General features: G+C 46.4%; 3 protein-coding genes across 4 annotated transcripts; 2 read left to right on the plus strand and 1 right to left on the minus strand.

Moving 5' to 3' along the window:
- Positions 1-98: 98 nt before the first annotated feature.
- Positions 99-5288, plus strand: DPAGT1 (dolichyl-phosphate N-acetylglucosaminephosphotransferase 1). Its single transcript, XM_053997213.1, has 9 exons — positions 99-305; positions 383-503; positions 589-802; positions 1336-1482; positions 1615-1699; positions 2159-2347; positions 2953-3040; positions 3393-3548; positions 4726-5288. Exons 1-9 carry the CDS (start codon positions 151-153, stop codon positions 4789-4791), a joined length of 1221 nt encoding a protein of 406 aa, XP_053853188.1. The 5' UTR covers positions 99-150; the 3' UTR covers positions 4792-5288.
- A 648-nt stretch (positions 5289-5936) lies between these two features.
- Positions 5937-7754, plus strand: LOC128818134 (histone H2A). The gene has a single exon (XM_053997216.1). The coding sequence runs from the start codon at positions 7245-7247 to the stop codon at positions 7644-7646; it is 402 nt and encodes a 133-aa protein (XP_053853191.1). The 5' UTR covers positions 5937-7244; the 3' UTR covers positions 7647-7754.
- Positions 7755-8435: 681 nt separating this feature from the next.
- On the minus strand, positions 8436-18288 carry HMBS (hydroxymethylbilane synthase). 2 transcript variants are annotated; one of them, XM_053997214.1, is made up of 13 exons: positions 18116-18288; positions 16498-16570; positions 15770-15819; positions 15621-15676; positions 14323-14400; positions 13920-13997; positions 12390-12465; positions 11578-11691; positions 11022-11060; positions 10049-10168; positions 9761-9814; positions 9108-9194; positions 8436-8913 (listed from the first exon to the last, which is right to left on the minus strand). In XM_053997214.1, the coding sequence occupies exons 1-13, from the start codon at positions 18260-18262 to the stop codon at positions 8740-8742; spliced, it is 1146 nt and encodes a 381-aa protein (XP_053853189.1). In that variant the 5' UTR covers positions 18263-18288; the 3' UTR covers positions 8436-8739. The 2 variants fall into 2 exon arrangements, with proteins under 2 accessions (XP_053853189.1, XP_053853190.1); XM_053997215.1 differs by lacking the exon at positions 13920-13997.
- Between the last annotated feature and the right edge of the window lie 33 nt (positions 18289-18321).

Genomic DNA, 18321 nt, shown 5'->3' on the forward strand with positions numbered 1-18321 from the left:
GGGCCAAAGATGGCGCCCCCGCCCCCAATAGGCCGCGAGGGCCCCGCGCATCCGGCGCCGCCCGCGTAGCGCCGGGCCGGGAAGGCGCTGGGCAGCGCCCCCGCCCGGCCTCGCTCCGCGCCCTTGGCAAGGGCAGCACCCGCCGCGGCCATGGCGGCCTGGCCCGCCGTGCCCCTCCTCATCAACCTCGGCGGGTCGCTGCTGGGCTTCGCGGCCACGCTCACGCTGATCCCGGCCTTCACGGACCACTTCCTCGCCGCGCGGCTCTTCGGGGAGGACCTCAACAAGACCTCAAGGCGGCCCGTGTGAGTAGCGCTGCCCCACGGAGCTGCCCCGCGGGGCCGGCCCAGGCACGGCTGACTCCCCCCACTCTACTTTCCAGCCCCGAAGCACAGGGCGTGATCAGCGGTGCCGTGTTCCTGATCATCCTCTTCTGCTTCATCCCCGTGCCCTTTCTGAGATGTTTTGTGGAGGAGCAGTGCGTGGCCTTTCCTCACGACGAGGTGAGGCTCGTCTAGTGCTGCAAGCGTGGCAGGCAGGGGCAGGGAATGGCCACCGGTGACCGGGGTCCTGTTCTCTGTCCTGCAGTTCGTGGAGCTCATCGGTTCGCTCCTTGCCATCTGCTGCATGGTTTTCCTGGGCTTTGCAGATGACGTTCTGGACCTGCGCTGGCGCCACAAATTGCTTCTTCCTACCATGGCTTCCCTCCCACTGCTCATGGTTTACTTCACCAACTTTGGGAACACGACCATTGTGGTGCCTAAGCCCTTCCGTGTGCTGCTGGGCATGCACTTGAACCTGGGTAAGTTATGAATCACTAGAACCCGTCATCAATGTGGCAAACAGTCAGTGCAAGGGATCACATGAAGCACTTCGTGCTGCAGAGGGAGCAGGCTAAGGATTTGCTTAAGTAACCAGTAAGAGAGTGGCACTCAACCCACTAAACGTTAAGCTGGAAAGAACATCCAGAAACCCAGCACACATTCAGCTGCGCATAGACAGACACCAATCATTTTGCCACGATCCTGGCAATACAGGTGAGTACTGGGGTGCACAGCACATGGTTGATAACACCAGGATGTTAGAAAGACAGAAACAGCACTACAGCTGGCCGCCGTGTCACAGCAGTTTGCCACAGTCACAGTTCATGTAGACATCACGGCCAGCTCGTAAGAGAGGAAGCAATCTTGTCTGTAAGCTACCACTGTCAAAACTCACTGAGATTGTCAGGCAAATTGGTTGTCATATAAAGCAAGAAATGAGAGCTTCAGTGAATTGGTCTAGGGCCTGCTTTGCCTCCAAATACTGATGCATTTGGCTTGCTCTGATCTGCAGGTATCCTCTACTACGTGTACATGGGTATGCTAGCAGTGTTCTGCACTAACGCCATCAACATTCTCGCTGGAATTAATGGAATTGAAGCAGGACAGTCACTGGTGATAGCTGCTTCCATTATCATATTCAATATTGTAGAGCTAAATGGTAAGGAAAATAACAAACATTTGTGGGCAAAAAAAGCAAAGGGAGATTGAATTCTAGATTTCAATAGCTGGTATTACTAAAAATGAACCAGTCTTGTCTTATCACAAACACATGTTTTTCTTTTTTCTATAGGGGATTATCGAGATGATCACATTTTTTCTCTCTACTTCATGATTCCTTTTTTTTTTACCACGCTGGGCCTATTTTACCACAACTGGTAAGAGGATAGACATTCAGAATTTGTTTGGAAGCATCCTTTCCCTCTAGTTTCTCCCTTTTTGAACAAACAAAACCACTTAACCACGTGCAGGTGTGGAACGCTGGAGTGTAGAAAGGCTTCTTGCCAGAACCAACAACACAAAGCATGGATGGAGTAGTAGCTTTTCTTTGTATTAGAACAATTACAGTCACACCAGCTCACCCAAACACGCAGAATACATTCTCTCCTGTGCCTCACTGGCTGTCTTTTCATAGAAAATATTCTGGAAGTCAAGTGGTGGGTCCCAGTCCTGCAATTCTTAGAATACCTACAATTGTTTTTACTGCGTAGATCTGCTGCAGATCCCCATTGGCCCCTGATCTGCAATGTGGGCATACATTCAGTGGTTAAAAGTAGTCATTTTTGTGGCAATAGCAGTCGTGTCAGACCTTTGCTTTTCTGCTCCATGGATTGCAGGTACCCATCTCGAGTGTTTGTTGGGGATACCTTCTGCTACTTTGCTGGCATGACCTTTGCTGTGGTGGGGATCTTGGGACACTTCAGCAAAACAATGCTGCTCTTTTTCATCCCGCAAGTACTCAACTTCCTCTATTCATTGCCTCAGCTCTTCCACGTCATTCCTTGCCCTCGTCACCGGCTACCGAGGTAATGTACCAAGTGACCTATAGTGGTACTACAGGTTGTGTCTTTTACCTCCAACACCAGCTGAGAAAGGTGGTGGAAGGTGCTCTTTTTAAAAGCCATCAAAGTATGTTTTCTCTTTAAAAGACAGCAGCTCACTCTGCCAGCTACAGTCAGATCATACAGTAGAGGTTTCTCAAAGAAGTGCACATTTCTGACCAGCCCACCCCTCAGATGATTTTTAACAAGGTTAGACTATGATGATTCTAACTTACAAGATCAAAATTGACACACGCTGCTTTTAATGCTGCGGCAGTGGGATCTGCTAAGATTTCATAGTAGCAAGCATTCTGTAGCACTATGCCACATCAGCAGTTCTCCCTGCAGTTGTTAGATTCTTCTGTTTTATTCTTTAAACTACATAACATATATTGGGGGTGCAATGGGAAGCAATCTTCTTTGCCCTACTTGAGGGGCTAGATACCAGCAGCTATTTTTAAGTGCATTAAGGTTATTCCTGTTTCTTCCACCACTGGATTTCTTTCTCAGCTATGGATCTAAGTCTGCTTACAAAGTGATCTCTCTATCTCCTTGTTGTGTCTGGACTAAATTTTAAATGTTTCTTTTAGGCTTAATCCTAGTACAGGGAAGTTGGAGATGAGCTACTCCAAATTCAAAACTAGGAACCTCTCTGTCCTGGGAACAAGTATTCTGAAGGTAATTTGTGGAAAACATTCAAAATTCAGATGCATTTTGAGGCAGTCATCAAGTGCAAGAGAAACAGGGTGGGAAAAAATGCAGAACTTCTGGGTTCAATAGTTATTGCCTGGCTCAAATCTGGAAGAAAGTCTGTTACCATCTCTCACAGTCACTCGATTGTGTTAAAAATCAGTCTTTCAGTATAACCACACATAGAAGTGCCCCAGGACCATCATAAGTCTGTCCTGTCTTTTCAGTAAGAGCACAACCAGGATTTCAGGGCTGGTGCAGCAAAAGGGCTCTTGAGCAAGACTAGGCAGTGAACACCAAAAATACCTGGTGAAATAGCGTGCAACATTTCTTTCCTCAGGTAGTCAAGATCTTGCATGTAGTAGATGTGAGAAGTGGAACAGATGAAGATGGCGAATACACCGAATGCAATAATATGACACTTATTAATTTTGTCATAAAGCTGATCGGACCCACCCACGAGCGAAATCTCACTCTCCTGTTGCTACTCATTCAGGTCAGACAAAGGGTTCCTCCACTAGAAAGATTTACTCTGCAATAGAAACAGATACAAGTCAGTCTCAAGAGTTTTAAGGGGAAAGGGGAAAGTAAAATATCATGCTCTTCATACAAGGTGCAGTTGAGCTGTGGAGCCTGGGGGAGAGAATGAGAGGCTTACATACCTCAAGGAGGAAAGAAATCCACACACACCTCCCTGTTCACTGAGAGCTTATTAAAAAAAAGTCAGAAGGTTAGCTTAAGAAGATTCCCAAGGCATGAGTCATTGGTTCCAAGAAAAACATGAGCGCAGCAGAGTGCCTTGTCACTCTTACTCAAGACAGCCTTTTGCTGTGTTCCTGTTTTTCAGTAATACCAAATAACAGTCTCAGAGTTGTCGCCGGCAAGTGGACTTCTGTAAGCATGGCACATGGCTCAGCAGTCTCTCAGTCTGAGGGGCATGCGGGAGCATTTGGAAGCCACTTGGAGCATAAGGATATGCTTCACAGGTCCTGCCACTGCCTCTATTCAGCATGTGAATTCTCAAGCATAGTGTAGTAAAAACATCACTTTTGGAAAGGCCTGCATTGGTTAACTGCCCACAATAAAATCCTTCTTTTCATCTTCAGATTTAAGATAAAGGATTCTTACTAGGAAAGAGACACTTAGCCAGTTTCCAATTTGAGAGGAAGAACTTGCAACGAAAGCCTGTTGAGGGCTCAGGCAGATGACATCAGGGATGGGAGAAGACAGGAAGTACATAGCACTTACCTTGATCCCAGTCACAGCAGAGAGCTCCAGACAGCACCTTATTGTAAGGATGCTGAATTTCAGCTTTGACATAAGGTATTTTCTAATACAAACCATGGGGTTTATGTTACAATATAGGCTCCTTAAGGGGGAAGGAGTTATTCCAAACTCTTATCTCATCCACATGTTCTTAGAATGTGACTGTGTGCAGGCACATGGAGAAATCTCCCACTGAGACCTAAAATCATCAGAGAAAGAAACAATGTCTTTGGACAGACTTCTGCCATTTATCTTCCTATACCTAAAAGAAGTAGCCTTTTAGCCGCTCTTTTATGAAACAAGGCATGCTGGAAAGCTTAGCAAATCCATTTGGAAAAGAGGAATCTGACAGCCTGTAAACCATTTGACAATATAATGTTTCTGTTATGTGTCTGATTTTTACCTAGGTCCTTGGCAGCACAATTGCATTTTCGATCCGGTACCAACTAGTGCGCTTGTTTTATGATGTCTGACTGGACTGTCAGGAGCAAGGGAAAGAGTTCTACCTGCCAGTCCATTTTCTCCAGTTGCTTGACCAAATGATTCAACTGATGTTGTTCCTGCCTTCTGGGAACCTCAGAATACCTGTCAAAACGCAAGCAACTGCTTTGCGTGGGCTAGTTTTGAACCGGGATGTTCTTTGTGCACCAAAGGCTTTTGTCCAATTCTGTGATAGAAAAGATTCACTGTTACTTGGACATCATTGTTATTAGGAATACCTTTTAGAGGGGAAGCAAATGACAGCACTTAGGGAAAGTGGGAAAGATGGAATCTCTATACATCTAACAAAGACATTACTGTTCACCAAGAGAGAAAACAGCAACTTTAATATCTGTGAGCAGAATAAGTAAACCAGACTCCGTTCCTGGCTTCTCAATCCTGTTTTTGGTCCATGGACATAGAATGACATGTTACAACCCATACTCAAAACTCAGAGTGCTCCAAGAATAAAATAATTCATGGTACCCTTTCCCCTGCAGTGCTTTGCCTCGACAATATTGACATGCAGTGAAACTAGATTATATGATCCATATCTAGCTTTCTACCCTGTTAGGCAGCTGATCATTCCTGCAGTGGACTCCCTACTTTTTTATGGCTACTGGGAATGTTCCTGCTGATGAGCTTTTAATTCTGAATACCTTTGTAGTCTGCCTTCCTCCCTGGAAGAGGACACGTCTACAACAGGCTAGCAGAGTAAGGATCACCATGTCCTTGTCTTAACAGGGCATCAATATGATCCTTCTATTAATGCGGAACTAAGACCCTGATGACTGCCAATCTCTTTTCCTCAAATACAAATAATTATTTATAGAGCAGTATTTAGCACCATAGTTCAACACAGAATTGCTACCTACCTGACAGAAAAGCATAGAACAGCCATTGGGGTACCAGGTTATAGTCTTTGCAAGAGCAGTGGTAGTGAAAGTGAAATAATGCAACAACAGAAACGGGGATGCTGAGGTGGCTAAGAGTAGAAATTACCAGGTCCAGTACCCCAGTAGATGCAAGGGCACCGCACCTTCCCACACCCAAGTCCAGCTAGTAACAAGGCTTGGAATGCATTACCAGAAGGCAAAAATGCCTGTGTCCAGCAGCTCTGATCAACACAGAAAACACACGGCACTCAAGTACGAATGGTACGAGTGGCTGAATCCTCCTCTCCAGCCAATCAGTTTGTAAGACTACCAGTACAGTATATTCATTAACACATCCACATAGACATGAAATCATTCCGTACCTGGCCTTAAACAGTCTGTCCAGTAACCAGCTGCTGGATTTCCTGGTATCAAGGCATATGAACATAGAAATTAATCTCTCTGCTAGCTGATCTAGGAACGTGGCCTTCCAATAGGTACTTCTAGGGCAGCCACTCCATTTTCCCCAGTAAGGTGGCTTAGTGCTACCTCCAGTGAGCATCCTGCTGACCCTGATCTCTCCCTGATCTGGTCCTGGGCTCCAAAGCCCATTATCCTACTTGCTCCCTAGGTCTGGCTCCTTTGCTAGGGAACACTCAACACTTGCATTCTACCTAGCCCTGGCCCCTCCCTGCATGTGCTGAAGTCTTCCCATTTGCTGGAACCACTGGCTGCTGTGACCTGTGTCCTAATCCCAGTTGCTAGCACTTAGACCTCCAGAGGCACACGGTGTAGACAGTCTGCTCACTCTGGGGAAAAAAAAATACAAGTTGGGTTAAGTAAGACAGCACAGACTGCAGAGATAATTCCTACTGATCAGCAACATTTTAAAACATTACCACTTTCTTCACTTTTATTTTTCCTTCAGTGTTCCCATGTTTTTTTTTCTCCTAGTCCACTTTGACTCCTCACTCTCCTTTGGTGCTTCTCTTAATATACCCATATTATAAACCCATGATATAGCTCACACATTCACAAAAGGATCCAGAAAAGACTCTGTGAAAAGTTTTTTCACATCCCTAACTGCTCTTTCCCCCATTTGCTACCCTAAGGCAAATGCCCCTACAGACAGGGATACCTCTCAGTCTGTAGGCATCCCGGAGCCCCTCTACCTCGCTCTGGGTCGAAGCCAGGCCCAGGGACCGTCTCCAGCCCTCATAGAGCACCGTGGCCTGGACGGGCGGCACGAAAGGCTCTGAGGGATCGGCATCTCCCCGCAGTGGGCGGGCCGGCATCACGCATGCTCGCTGAGGGCCCCACCAATAGCCTCGGCGTGGTTTAAATTTGGCGCCTCGCTCGCTGATTGGTCGGATCCCGCAGCCAACACATTCAGAGCAAGCGCGTTGGTCTCGCAGAAGCGACCAGTCAGCAAAAAGCTTCTTCCGACAAACGCACCGATAGGTGGGGACGGTGGCGCTGTCCAATGAGGGGGACCCTACTTGGCGGGAGGTTATAAAAATCCCGGGCGCGGCCTCTCCAGGCGCATCGGTTCAGCAGTGGAGCGAGACGCCATGTCCGGCCGCGGCAAGAGTGGCGGTAAGGCCCGTGCTAAGGCCAAGTCTCGCTCGTCCCGGGCTGGGCTGCAGTTCCCGGTAGGGCGCGTTCACCGACTGCTGCGGCGCGGGCACTACGCGGAGCGGGTGGGGGCTGGTGCGCCCGTGTATCTGGCGGCCGTGCTCGAGTACCTGACCGCTGAGATCCTGGAGCTCGCGGGCAACGCGGCGCGCGACAACAAGAAGACGCGCATCATCCCCCGTCACCTGCAGCTGGCGGTGCGCAACGACGAGGAGCTCAACAAGCTGTTAGGCGGCGTTACCATCGCGCAGGGCGGCGTCCTGCCCAACATCCAGGCTGTGCTGCTGCCCAAGAAGACCAGCAAGAAGGGCAGCGGGCAGCAGTCGCAGGAGTACTAGGCCGGCTCTCCCGGCACAACTCAAAGGCCCTTTTCAGGGCCACCCCATTGCTCACCGGGAGAGCTGCGATCCGCGGAGGAGGCGGGAGGAGGGAAGGGGACGAGAGGCGCGGCCGGCCGTGGCTGCGGAGAGCTGGGGGGGGGGGGGAGGGAGGGGCGGAGCGGGCAGGAACCGGCCCGGGTCCAGTCAAACAATGAGCGTGAGAGCTGCTCCGTAAGGACCGTTATCTTAACTCTTACCTACCTCTGGGACGTTCAGTGGACGTTGCCTAGAAAATAAAACTTTATTTACAAAACAGGACCCCAGTATGGTGCTGTTACAGTATTCAAGGCACTGTAACAATCAAATCCTGCTCAGAGGATGCTGACCTAGTAGCAAGTGCAGGAAGCCACAGTATCTGGAAATTGGGCTTCTGCTTCAGCTCCCCCTTCATTGGCAAGTCTAGCTAACTGGCTCTCATGACCTGTGTGGACGAACATACAAGGGAAACCAAAATGTCTGTCTGCTCCTTCATTTAATACTAGCCAATTAGCTAGTATATCAGATGCATCTACCTGATAACGCTGAACTTAATTTACCTTTGCTAAGACAAAGGGTGAATGTAGCATCTCTGCTACTTTACTGTAAGGGACATGCTATCAGGAACCTACTGGGAGCCTTCAGTGACCCAGTGAGTGAAAAGGCCCAAATAATGACTCCCGAAAGCACTCAGCACAGTACAGCATTTTAGTACCAGCACAGTTGTGTATCCAGTTATATCCAAAGTCCAATGGGCACTTTGCTCCTAAATGGAATTGAACACTTAAAGGCTTTTATTTTATTTTTATTTTTTTTCTTTTAGCTCTCTGGCTACAAAAATTGTTGACAATACTTCATAGAGATGCTTAACAATTTAGAGAAATGTGGAGAGGGGTGAAAACTCTGACGAGCAGAAACTATTTAAGTTAGTTAGCTTCATATTTCATGTTTTTTTGCACCCAAACATCAGGTAAGACTGGTGTGAATGTTGAAATAAATCCCTCCAGAGGATCATGATGTAGCTGCACAGACTTGTAGCTAGAATTGTAGCATTCCTGCTGGCCACACCCCAGGTTCAGTGGGCATCATTGAGCTGCCTTGCCACGCTAAGGATATGCTTTGCTCCCTTGCTCAGAAGTAAACTAGCTAGTTCAACACCCAGGTTCTCTGCAGCTTCCTGGGCCTGACCAGGAACATTCTTGGCTGTGATGCCAACATGCTGCACATCATCATTCGGTCCATCTTCATTCTGCAAATAGAAATACCTCAAAGTAAGGCAGCAGGAAAACAGTGGGCAAGGAATTAAGACAGTCTGAAGAGCCTCAAGAACAGTGTGCTGTTATAGCTGACAAGAAAACGGACCAAATAGAATCTATTTCTAAAGGCCCAGTTTTTGTCATTTAGCTTCAGGTTTGAATTTCGAAGCCACCGTGATTCCCGTACCTGATGGGGGTAACTAACACCGGTCTGCATGGTCTCCTTCAGGCTATCAGATCCATCCAAGCTGTAGACTGCTCCTGTCAAATACAACTTGGAAAAATATAGAAATGGATTATTACCACATTAACAAACAAACAAGCAGCCAACTACCCCCTCTTTAAAAAAACCCACCCAATATACAAAGCTAAGTCTGTTGGGAAGGGCTTTTGTCATACAGTGGGATCAGCATGAACAGTGGTACAAGTATAAGAAAAGCACTTCCTGTTAGGGAAGATGTGACTTCTCAAGGAAAAGGCTGAAGTTTTTTTCTAGTTTCCCACCTCCTTAATCACATTCTACTGTCTAAAAACAAGTTTGGTAGGGTCAAAAGCAATACTTTCAGACCTCAGGACAGCATGAAATAAGCAGCAGGGGTGGAGAGGGGAATCTGGTATGTATTATAAGGGAATTTTCTGAAAGACAGCCTCAGTAGCCAGACCCATTCTTGTACTCCTGCTTTGGACACAAACACAGAAGGGTCATGTCAGGAGACTATCTGCCCTAACTGGCTATAAAGATACCTGCTGAAATTAGCTTCAGGAAAAGATATGGAAACATGCACACACTTGGAATAGGTTTTCAGAAATAATCCATGAAAAATACGAAGTACTCCTCACCTGGCCATCCTTCAGCAGGGTGTTGACAGCAACAGGGACGCTACATCCACCCTCCTAAAACACAAAGCAGCTGACACTGAGGCTCCTACGTAACACATTCAAAGCAGAGGCCTCTCAAAAGTTTAGGCGGCACACAACCCTGCCCATCACTCTTCTGGCCCTTTTCGATTCAGAAGTACTCTCCTTTGCAGTTTTAGAGAAGTGTAACAGATTTCCCATATTATGGCATCAAGTCAACTAGCAGATCAGTATTTACTGCTGCAGGCAGAGGAAGGGTGCCAGACCTACCAAACGCTTCATAAAGGCTCTTTCAGCAATGCAGCACAACACAGTGTCTGCATCATGCAGGGCAGATACCATATTCAGTATCTCTTGGTCTTTGGCGCGAACTTCCACTGCTAAGGCACCCTAGAAGAAGAAACACACCACAAAATATAAGTCTTCAACTTCATGCATCAGCATTGATCACGAAACAGAGGCTCAGACCCTTTTCACTAAGGGAGCAATGTTCACAGAAATTAATTACGATACACTCTGCTGGCTGCAGGGTTGTCCTACAGTAACTGCTATAAACAGAAGATCAGGGCTTATTCAGGCAAAGTGTTAAAAGATCACGCTGCCACCTCAAACCATTCTAGAACTCTGCAGGTACTTGACAAATGCATGATCAAAATCACTTTTTCAGACTGAATGTGCAGATTCATCACTTGCAATCACTAACAGATCACCAGCTCTGGTTTAGCAAGTTTGATATTAGCTGCATAAGCTCAGCCACGCAGCCAGCATGGACTGGAACAGTCTGCCCACCTAAAAACAGGAGCACTAAGAATGTGCTCCAAGGCAGGTGTTTCATCTCCACCCTGCAGGAGTCAGGACACCATGCACAAACGAGGGAGCATCACAGACCAAAAGACACTGCAGTGGCTTTGCACAGTTATCCTGGTGCAGCATAATACTGACCCTGCCAGAACCTGCCCCATATCTGCCATGTTGCCCCAGTGTAGCTGTGCATGGATTTACCTTTCCCATTTACTGTTTCTCCTATTACTGATAGGAACCAGCCCCTAACACCTGGGTAGAAGAGCAGACTGCCAGACTCCTAACAAGTTGTGCCTCAAACAGTGTAACTAGCCAACAAAAGAGATCAAAGTACTTTTCTGATAACGAAGACATAAGAAGTCTTCAGCACAGTTAACTACTCAGATATATCACATTGCTGCTGGCTTTCAGTGCCCTTTAAGAAATAAAAGTTGCAAAGTACCTGACCAACAGCATACAGACAATCTTCAGGGCCTAGGAGCTGGAAGAAAGGAACATCAAGAGTTAATTCAAGTTGCACTGTTCACAATGTAGAAAACAAGAGCCAGATTCCTGTCTCTAATACTAATTGATTTCATGACAGACCAAAGAAATATCACCTCTCCATTCCCATGCTTCAGTGTTTCCACCGCAAAAGTGAGATAATGCCTTTTCCATCAACTGGAGTGTAACACTTTTTGACTTAGCTAATCACTAAAATGTCAGCCTTGCACACTGCCGCGTTGCTAGACACGAGTGCCATGAAGTGCTGTGAGAATCAGATTACAAACTGTTACTGAACCATGGAAAGCTGAACATGAAAAATTTCTGTATGAAGAAAAAAAAGCAACCAACCAAAAAACCCAACCACTCCTTCCAGAACTGCCTCAAATCAAAGCTAACATGGCAGTGGAGTCAGAAGATTGCATGCTTATCTTGGGTAGGAGAACCACAAGGTCTGAAAGGCAAGCAGTTGGTATTTCAGCAGAGAATGGTATTTTCTGCTTGCTGCGCCTCACCTGGCCAATGCGATTTTCCCAGCCCATTCTCTTCAGCCCAGCAGCAGCCAGGATGATGGCACTGAAGTCTTCCTTCTCATCTAGCTTCTTTAAACGGGTATTTAAGTTTCCTCTCTGTAGAAGTGATTAAGCAAGCATAGAAACAGCAGGAAAACAGTCCTACAACCAGTTGAGTCTTTACAGACTGTACAGAATCCAAGAGTCTCCAAATGAGAATGTCGGTACCATCCTGAAAGAAGTGTTAAATATGCACAATCGTTTCTTAAAATAGAATCTTGCCATGTATTATGGAATATTAATTCAAGTCCCGAGTCTACAAAGATATGCACACCATTGAAGTGCACTATTAGCACCCAATTCCTCCTGCACCGCAAAGAAATCTGCTCCTAGGACTGAAGTATCAATGCCTTTTCTCAGTAGGTCAGCCACCCACAATGGAATTAGTGGTCCAAGCAGCATCCAGGGTTACTGGAAACCCAGCAACATTTGGTCACACGCCCGTGACAAACACGTGGGAGGCACCGTCATGCAGTTTTTCAAACACTGCAAAACATACAATTCATCTGTATGCTGAACCCCCAGCTAGGCCAAGGCTGGCTGCTTCTTCACAGCCTCATGAGAAAGCAGAGGACAGGATGGCTACAGTACTACCCCCTGCCTCAGAAAAGGGTAGTGGAGAACAGCCTTTGAGGAAGCAGTTTGTTCTTGTAGGTCAGGTGGCACAAATCAGCCTCGAATCTAGATTTTACACAAAGTTGTGCTTTCCTCTCTGCAGCTTTACCCAGCTCCCACAGCTTGCCAGGAAAGGATACGATATCCCTGAATTCTAAATGAGGAAACTTCTTCTTGAGCTGAGCTGCTCTCCGAAGTGAACTGGTTCCAATCACACTGCAAGGAAAAATATAATCACTGAAATCCAGAACACTCCTAACAGTTACCTCCAGCCACATACATGACAGAAGTTTCAAGGAAACAAATGGTAACTTTTTTTTTTTAGTTGAAATGAAGATCGGAAAAACAGTCAATGATTTGTATCTCCTTAGAAGAAAGAAAACCACTCTGTGAAGTTTAGCATAAAGCATGTCTGAAGCAACTCCCAAGGAGCCAATTTACAGAATATGCTTCTGATGAGCAGTCCCTAGCCACTGTCAAGGACTGATGAAACCTCATTGAAAGACAATATTTTTCACAGAAAAAGGACTCCGCTGCCCCAAAATGAACCAGACAAAGTCAGACGACTAAGTGATGAAGTGACTAAAACAGAGGAACTTCATCAAAGACAGAAATGCAGAGTAAGCAGAGGACCTTTGAGTATATAACTGGAAACCACAGAAAACTGAAAGTCTGGGCATTTCCTTTCTCAACATATATGCTGTTCACTTATTTTCATGGAATTATATTATATGCTGATTTGGAAGGGACCCATCAGGATCACTGAGTTCCAACTTCTAGCCCTGTGCAAGACACCCCAACAATCCTCCCATGTGCCTGAGAGGGCTGTCCAAATACTCCGTGAGCTCTGTCAGGCTTGGTGCTGTGACCACTTCTCTCAGGAGCCTGTTCCAGTGCTGAACCATTCTCTGAGTGATGAACCTTTTCTCAATATCCAACCTAAACCTCCCCTGATTCAGCTTCATGCAGTTTCCTTGAGTCCTGTCTCTGGTCATCAGACTGAAGAAATCAGTATGTGCCCTTCTGCATCCTCCTTTTGGTAACCTGAAACCTAAACCAGATGTGATTTTCCTACTATCCAAATGCACAGAAACACAAGTCTTTGTGTCATGGCTAGTTTATTTCTTTCACTTTAATGACTAAAAAAATATCTTTCTAATAGCTACCTTAATCTGAGTAATTTCACTCATCTGTCTCAGACAAAGGATTCCAATAATCTCTACAGAAAGACAGGTCATTAAAAATGGAGAAAGTGATGCCAAAAAACACAAGGAAGAAATCAGAATAGGCTGAGTGAGAACAGAAGCATAGTTCAGGTCCATGAAAGCCAAAATCGTGCACCAGACACCCCATGTGCATTGTATGCATTCCCCAGCAGTAGGCTGAACACCAAGGAGCAGGAATTCACTCGAGAGATCGTGGCAAGAAAGGTTCTAACTTGAGAAAGCATTGCTGCTCAAGGGTGGCTTGAGAGATGAACCTCACTCCTGTGAGACAGCGTTACTTTTTCTAGCAAGCGAGTCCAGGTTACTCTATGTGGAATGCTCACAAAAGGCAGTGTAAAACCACTACAGGATAAAGCAATGAGCTGACTGACTTGCCAATGGAAAGTATCAACCAACTGACCCCTTCTGTTTTCACACCTGTCTTCCCCTTCTTCTCCCACTCACCTCTTTTCAGGAAGGAGGCTCAGTGTTTTTCCACAGTTTTTGGGATGAAAGACAACAGCGTCAAGTGGGTTTTCCCTTCTGCAAAATAATGCAAGTGCAGAATGTCTGACATATAATTTAAGACAAGGCTGGTAAGCTCAACAGTTCTGCTATCATTTCCTGGAAGAACCACCTCTGGCTCCAAAATACTCCATCATCACTGTATGAGCAAGAATTTTCAGCACACCTGCCAGCTATGGAACACAAGGGCAGCCCTAGTGTTCCACTAGAGCTTCCACTGTTTTGGAGACCAATCACAGGAAACTCTGAACACCTAAAAGAACCTACACTGCCTTTGATCTCCTTTACCAACACTATAAAATGCAAGACTCTCAAGAGAATCAACTCTCATGTCCACACTTACTTGCAGACAGCGCCAATTGTGAAGCCAGGAGGAAGAGAAGTTGGCAGGTCCTTCAGGGAGTGAACCACAAGGTCAACCCTAAAAATTAAAGGACAGTAATCAGAGAAGAGATGGTGGAGCTCATGTGGGGATCTACCAGAGGCCTGCAGATCACCTACAGTAAAGTTTGAACCCGCTATGGGAATTAATTTGGAGAAGGGGGAAGAATTTCAGGATTCCATAGCCAGGATTACTATATCATTTTTGTGTTACTCCTAAAAGGCTACTTCACCTACCTCTGTCTCTCTTTTCCCCTTACCCAGTGACAAAAGACACTTATCAAACAATCAGATTGAATGAGGGGAAGATGCTGGAGATGTTCACACAGAGAGACCCACTGTACCAAAATGCATCAGTATGTGGGTTGGTATTATGTGTCAAACTTTAAGTAACAACAAGCCAAACTACAGGCTATCTTTTTTGTCACACAGGAACCAAGCATAATTGTAAACATTTGAGTCTCCAATAGCTTTTCACCAACTTCACTGAAAAGGCAGTATGATGTAACTATGTGGCAGAGATGCAGAAGAATACATTTCTTTTAAACATACTTTAACTAAGGCACCACTGAAACCCTCCTCAGAATATTGAAAAGAAAGAGAAATTAAATCACAACAAAAATTCCCCAACACCTCAAACCCACGAAACCAGCAGTAATCTATCTCTCTGCTCAGGCATCTGAAGCAAGGTTTTTGTAGAGACAAGAACACAGCACAATTTGCCCATGTCAAATTCTCCTGCACATTTAGCTTGCATAAGTTAATAAATCTTAACATTTATAGGATGACAATTGTCCTAGGGTGGCTGTATGATGCCTTTATCCCCAATCGTCTGCCCTTTTGTAGGGGGGTGGGGGGAATTCTTTCCCCAGACTTGCCCTGAACCAGGACAACAATAAATCTGTTTTGCAATACGTTACCATCAATAAGAAAAGTATTTTTAAAAAAATACATTCATAAGCAGTAATCATACGAGATCACATCCTCCCTGTGTATTACAGCATGTAATACACAAGTAACCGAAGAAAACCTTACTGGGGCAGACCAAGTGACACAACAGCTCCACTTCAAAATACATGGCCTGAGCCCAGGGTAGAGAGAAAAAAGGGAGGAAAAAAAAGACAATGATTTATCAAAGGATTACTTTTTTTAGCCTGAGAGGTGCCAGGACTGAAGGAAAGTAGATCACCTATGCAGCAAGCCAAGTATGTCCGAAGAACACCAAATGCTAAGGAGAAAGACAAAACAGTAAGTTCTTACTCATTTCTTTCAAGTGCATTTTCCAGCTCTTTGGTGAAGAGGCTCTTCTCTCCAATCTACACAGAAATGGAAAAAAATAAATCACAAAAGAAGTGTGAGACAATATAACATAAATACAATTAGTTCTTGAATAAAGGAAGATCCTTTACCTTGGAAAGTGCTGTGTCCAAGATCTTGTCCCCAGTTGTTGACATGGCCACTGCTCAGAGACAGTACAGGTAAAATGTGAGGCTTGACAAAAGCACTGGGCTTAGGCTGAAAATATCTATGCAAAATGCCACAAGCAGTCACACACTACTATATGAAGACCAACTCAAGCTCAGTACAAGAGCAGTTCACTTCTAGAAATACATTGCACTGAAGACAAGTGAAATTGAGACTTCTTTCACTGTCCTCAAAAACAAAAGCAAGGTGAAAGAAGGCAGGTTTGGGGAAGAGCTGACCCAGTGGAAACTGCCATGTCTCTGGAGTGCCAGTGAACACATGTAAAGCAGTTCCCTTCAGTGCATGGCTGAACTCCTGTTATTCCTGTTGAAAGCCTTGAGCCCCAGACCAGAAAATGCCCCTAATGCTCAGAGGGGCGCAATCAGAACAATACAGAGCTTGCAAATGGAGCAACACAACACCATATCCATTGCCTACTCAGCACTTAAATCATCAAGGGCTTATGAAATCCATTTATCTCCCCTACAAGAAACAAGCAGCAGCAGTTGCTCAGCCACACAACTGAACTGAATTCAGACAGCACTCTCAGATAAATTTAGACAGACCTCCTCCTCCTCCTGACTCTACACACACCTCTTGCACACAAAGATAACCCGCTGGCTCCTGCTCCTTGCCATCTACCCCAGGGCAACATCCAAAAAACAAAACTTACCAATCTCAAAGTGGAGGTCAGGGTATAGCTCACGGAGCATCGTAACTACGCTATCGGTCTGAATCCGGGCCAGCTACAAGGAAGCAGAAAACAAAGTGCTAAAGAAAGAGCACACTGTCCATACAGTAGCTAAGGAGGCTTTGCCATTCTCCCACAGCCAGGCACGCATGACCAGTACATTAAATCAAAAGCATTAGAAATAGGTTGCCTCAAGTTAAACGACTCATAGGTACAAACTCCTTGAACTGTGTGAATTCCTATCATGACCAGAACACTTCACTGAAGAACTTCTTTTATTGACTAAAGTCTCCCCATGTCCAGCATTACTGTGGTGAATGATGAAACATTGCAATAAATTCATCGAGGTAGGGAGAGTGATTACAACAGAAACCTACAGATCACAATTCTCATGCTTTCACTTCTTGGTTTCACCTATGTGGAACACAACTGCTGAATGATGACTGCTCATCAACAAGTGGGTAGAAAAGTAAGCAAAACTATTATTCTGTTGCTCAGCAATGAAAGAACAAGTCATATTGCACACTGGGCTAGGGTTAAGGTTAGGGTTAAAGCCTCCCACTTTCTCAAAGAGTATGAATTTTACCAATACTGCAAGCTTTAGGAGAAGCCAGTAGGATTTCACTGAGCTGGTGGAAAAATCCACAGTTAGTGTCAAATACAAGTTACTTATCCTCTATAAGAACAAAGACCTAGTTAGAGGTTCTACAAACACACACACACAAAAGTAACAGCTTACATCATATCATGTACAGCAAGAAACAAATCTCAAAGCAGTAAACTTTATGAAGAACATTCCACAGCATAAGAAAACCAGAAGCAAGTAAAATGCAATCACTAGTGTATCATCTTTCTGCACGTGCAAGCGGCAGCAGACTCAAGCAACTACAGATGAGTTTCAGCTTTTCTGCCAGCGTAGGGCTCAAGACCCTTTGGTAATTAACGTCGTTCTCAGGACTGCAGTTCCCTACGAGTACAATGAATGCATGTAGCTGCCTCCCTTTGTAAAGTGCCCCAAAAGCCTCAGGTTATTACACGAGATAGCATATATGCACGGCTATCTCCCTTGTCCTGATGTCTAAATAAGGGGCCTTCGTGACAGCACAGAATTCTTCCTAGAACGTGCTACCAAAAGGAACGAGATTATCTCAGTGCAAAGGCCTGAGGGTCGCTTATCTCCCTTTGCGAGGCTGCTCCTCCCTACTCTAGCCCGCTGGCGACAGATAGCTTCTCTATCTCTGGGTATGTCCCTTCCCTGGCCTTTGAGCGGGCTGCAAGCATCAGTTACTGGGGGATTTTCCGTACAAGAGCTGCACAGACTTTGCAAGTTGGTCCCAGCCAGATCCGCGGGAGAGGCCCGCGCCGTCGCCCCCAGCCCCTGCACCGCGACAGGGCTAACAGAGCTGACCGTCCCCTGTGTTCCGAAGGAAGGGCTTTCCAAACTTCTTCGGGAATCCCACGGCAGGAGTCGAAAGGCGCGAACTCAGGAAGCTGAGGCCGCTCCTCAGCCCCGAGAAGCACGCAGACCCCGCGCTGCCCGGGACGAACGGGCTGCCCGGGCGGGAGCACTCCCCGCAACCCCAATCCTGCCGCTGCCTACCTGGCTCCGGCGGGTGCCCACGCGGATCGCTCTGCCATCCACGCCGTTCTCTTCCTGCGGCAGCAACGGGCCGGCGCCCGCTCCGTCGGCCCCCCCGGCAGACTGCGCTCGCCCCGGGCCCACGGCGGCCGCCCTCGGCTCCGCCATGACCTCCGGCCCTCGGCGCGGCGCTGCCCCGCCCCCCACGTGACCGGCGGCCTCGCCCC

Source organism: Vidua macroura, chromosome 22 (genome assembly GCF_024509145.1).
Source record: "Vidua macroura isolate BioBank_ID:100142 chromosome 22, ASM2450914v1, whole genome shotgun sequence".
Classification (NCBI taxonomy): domain Eukaryota; kingdom Metazoa; phylum Chordata; class Aves; order Passeriformes; family Viduidae; genus Vidua; species Vidua macroura.

Bases quoted from the DNA above. Each gene is read 5' to 3' on its own strand.
- DPAGT1 (XM_053997213.1), top strand. From the start codon at position 151: ATGGCGGCCTGGCCCGCCGTGCCCCTCCTCATCAACCTCGGCGGGTCG. The intron at 1,483-1,614 runs GTAAGGAAAATA...TTTTTTCTATAG, and splicing joins CAATATTGTAGAGCTAAATG to GGGATTATCGAGATGATCAC. The intron at 3,549-4,725 runs GTCAGACAAAGG...ATTTTTACCTAG, and splicing joins TCCTGTTGCTACTCATTCAG to GTCCTTGGCAGCACAATTGC.
- LOC128818134 (XM_053997216.1), top strand. From the start codon at position 7,245: ATGTCCGGCCGCGGCAAGAGTGGCGGTAAGGCCCGTGCTAAGGCCAAG.
- HMBS (XM_053997214.1), bottom strand. From the start codon at position 18,262: ATGGCGGAGCCGAGGGCGGCCGCCGTGGGCCCGGGGCGAGCGCAGTCT. The intron at 15,820-16,497 runs GTAAGTTTTGTT...GTCTCTGAGCAG, and splicing joins TGACCTCCACTTTGAGATTG to TGGCCATGTCAACAACTGGG. The intron at 9,815-10,048 runs GTAGGTCTGGCA...TTTGTGTTTTAG, and splicing joins GAGCCTTTATGAAGCGTTTG to GAGGGTGGATGTAGCGTCCC.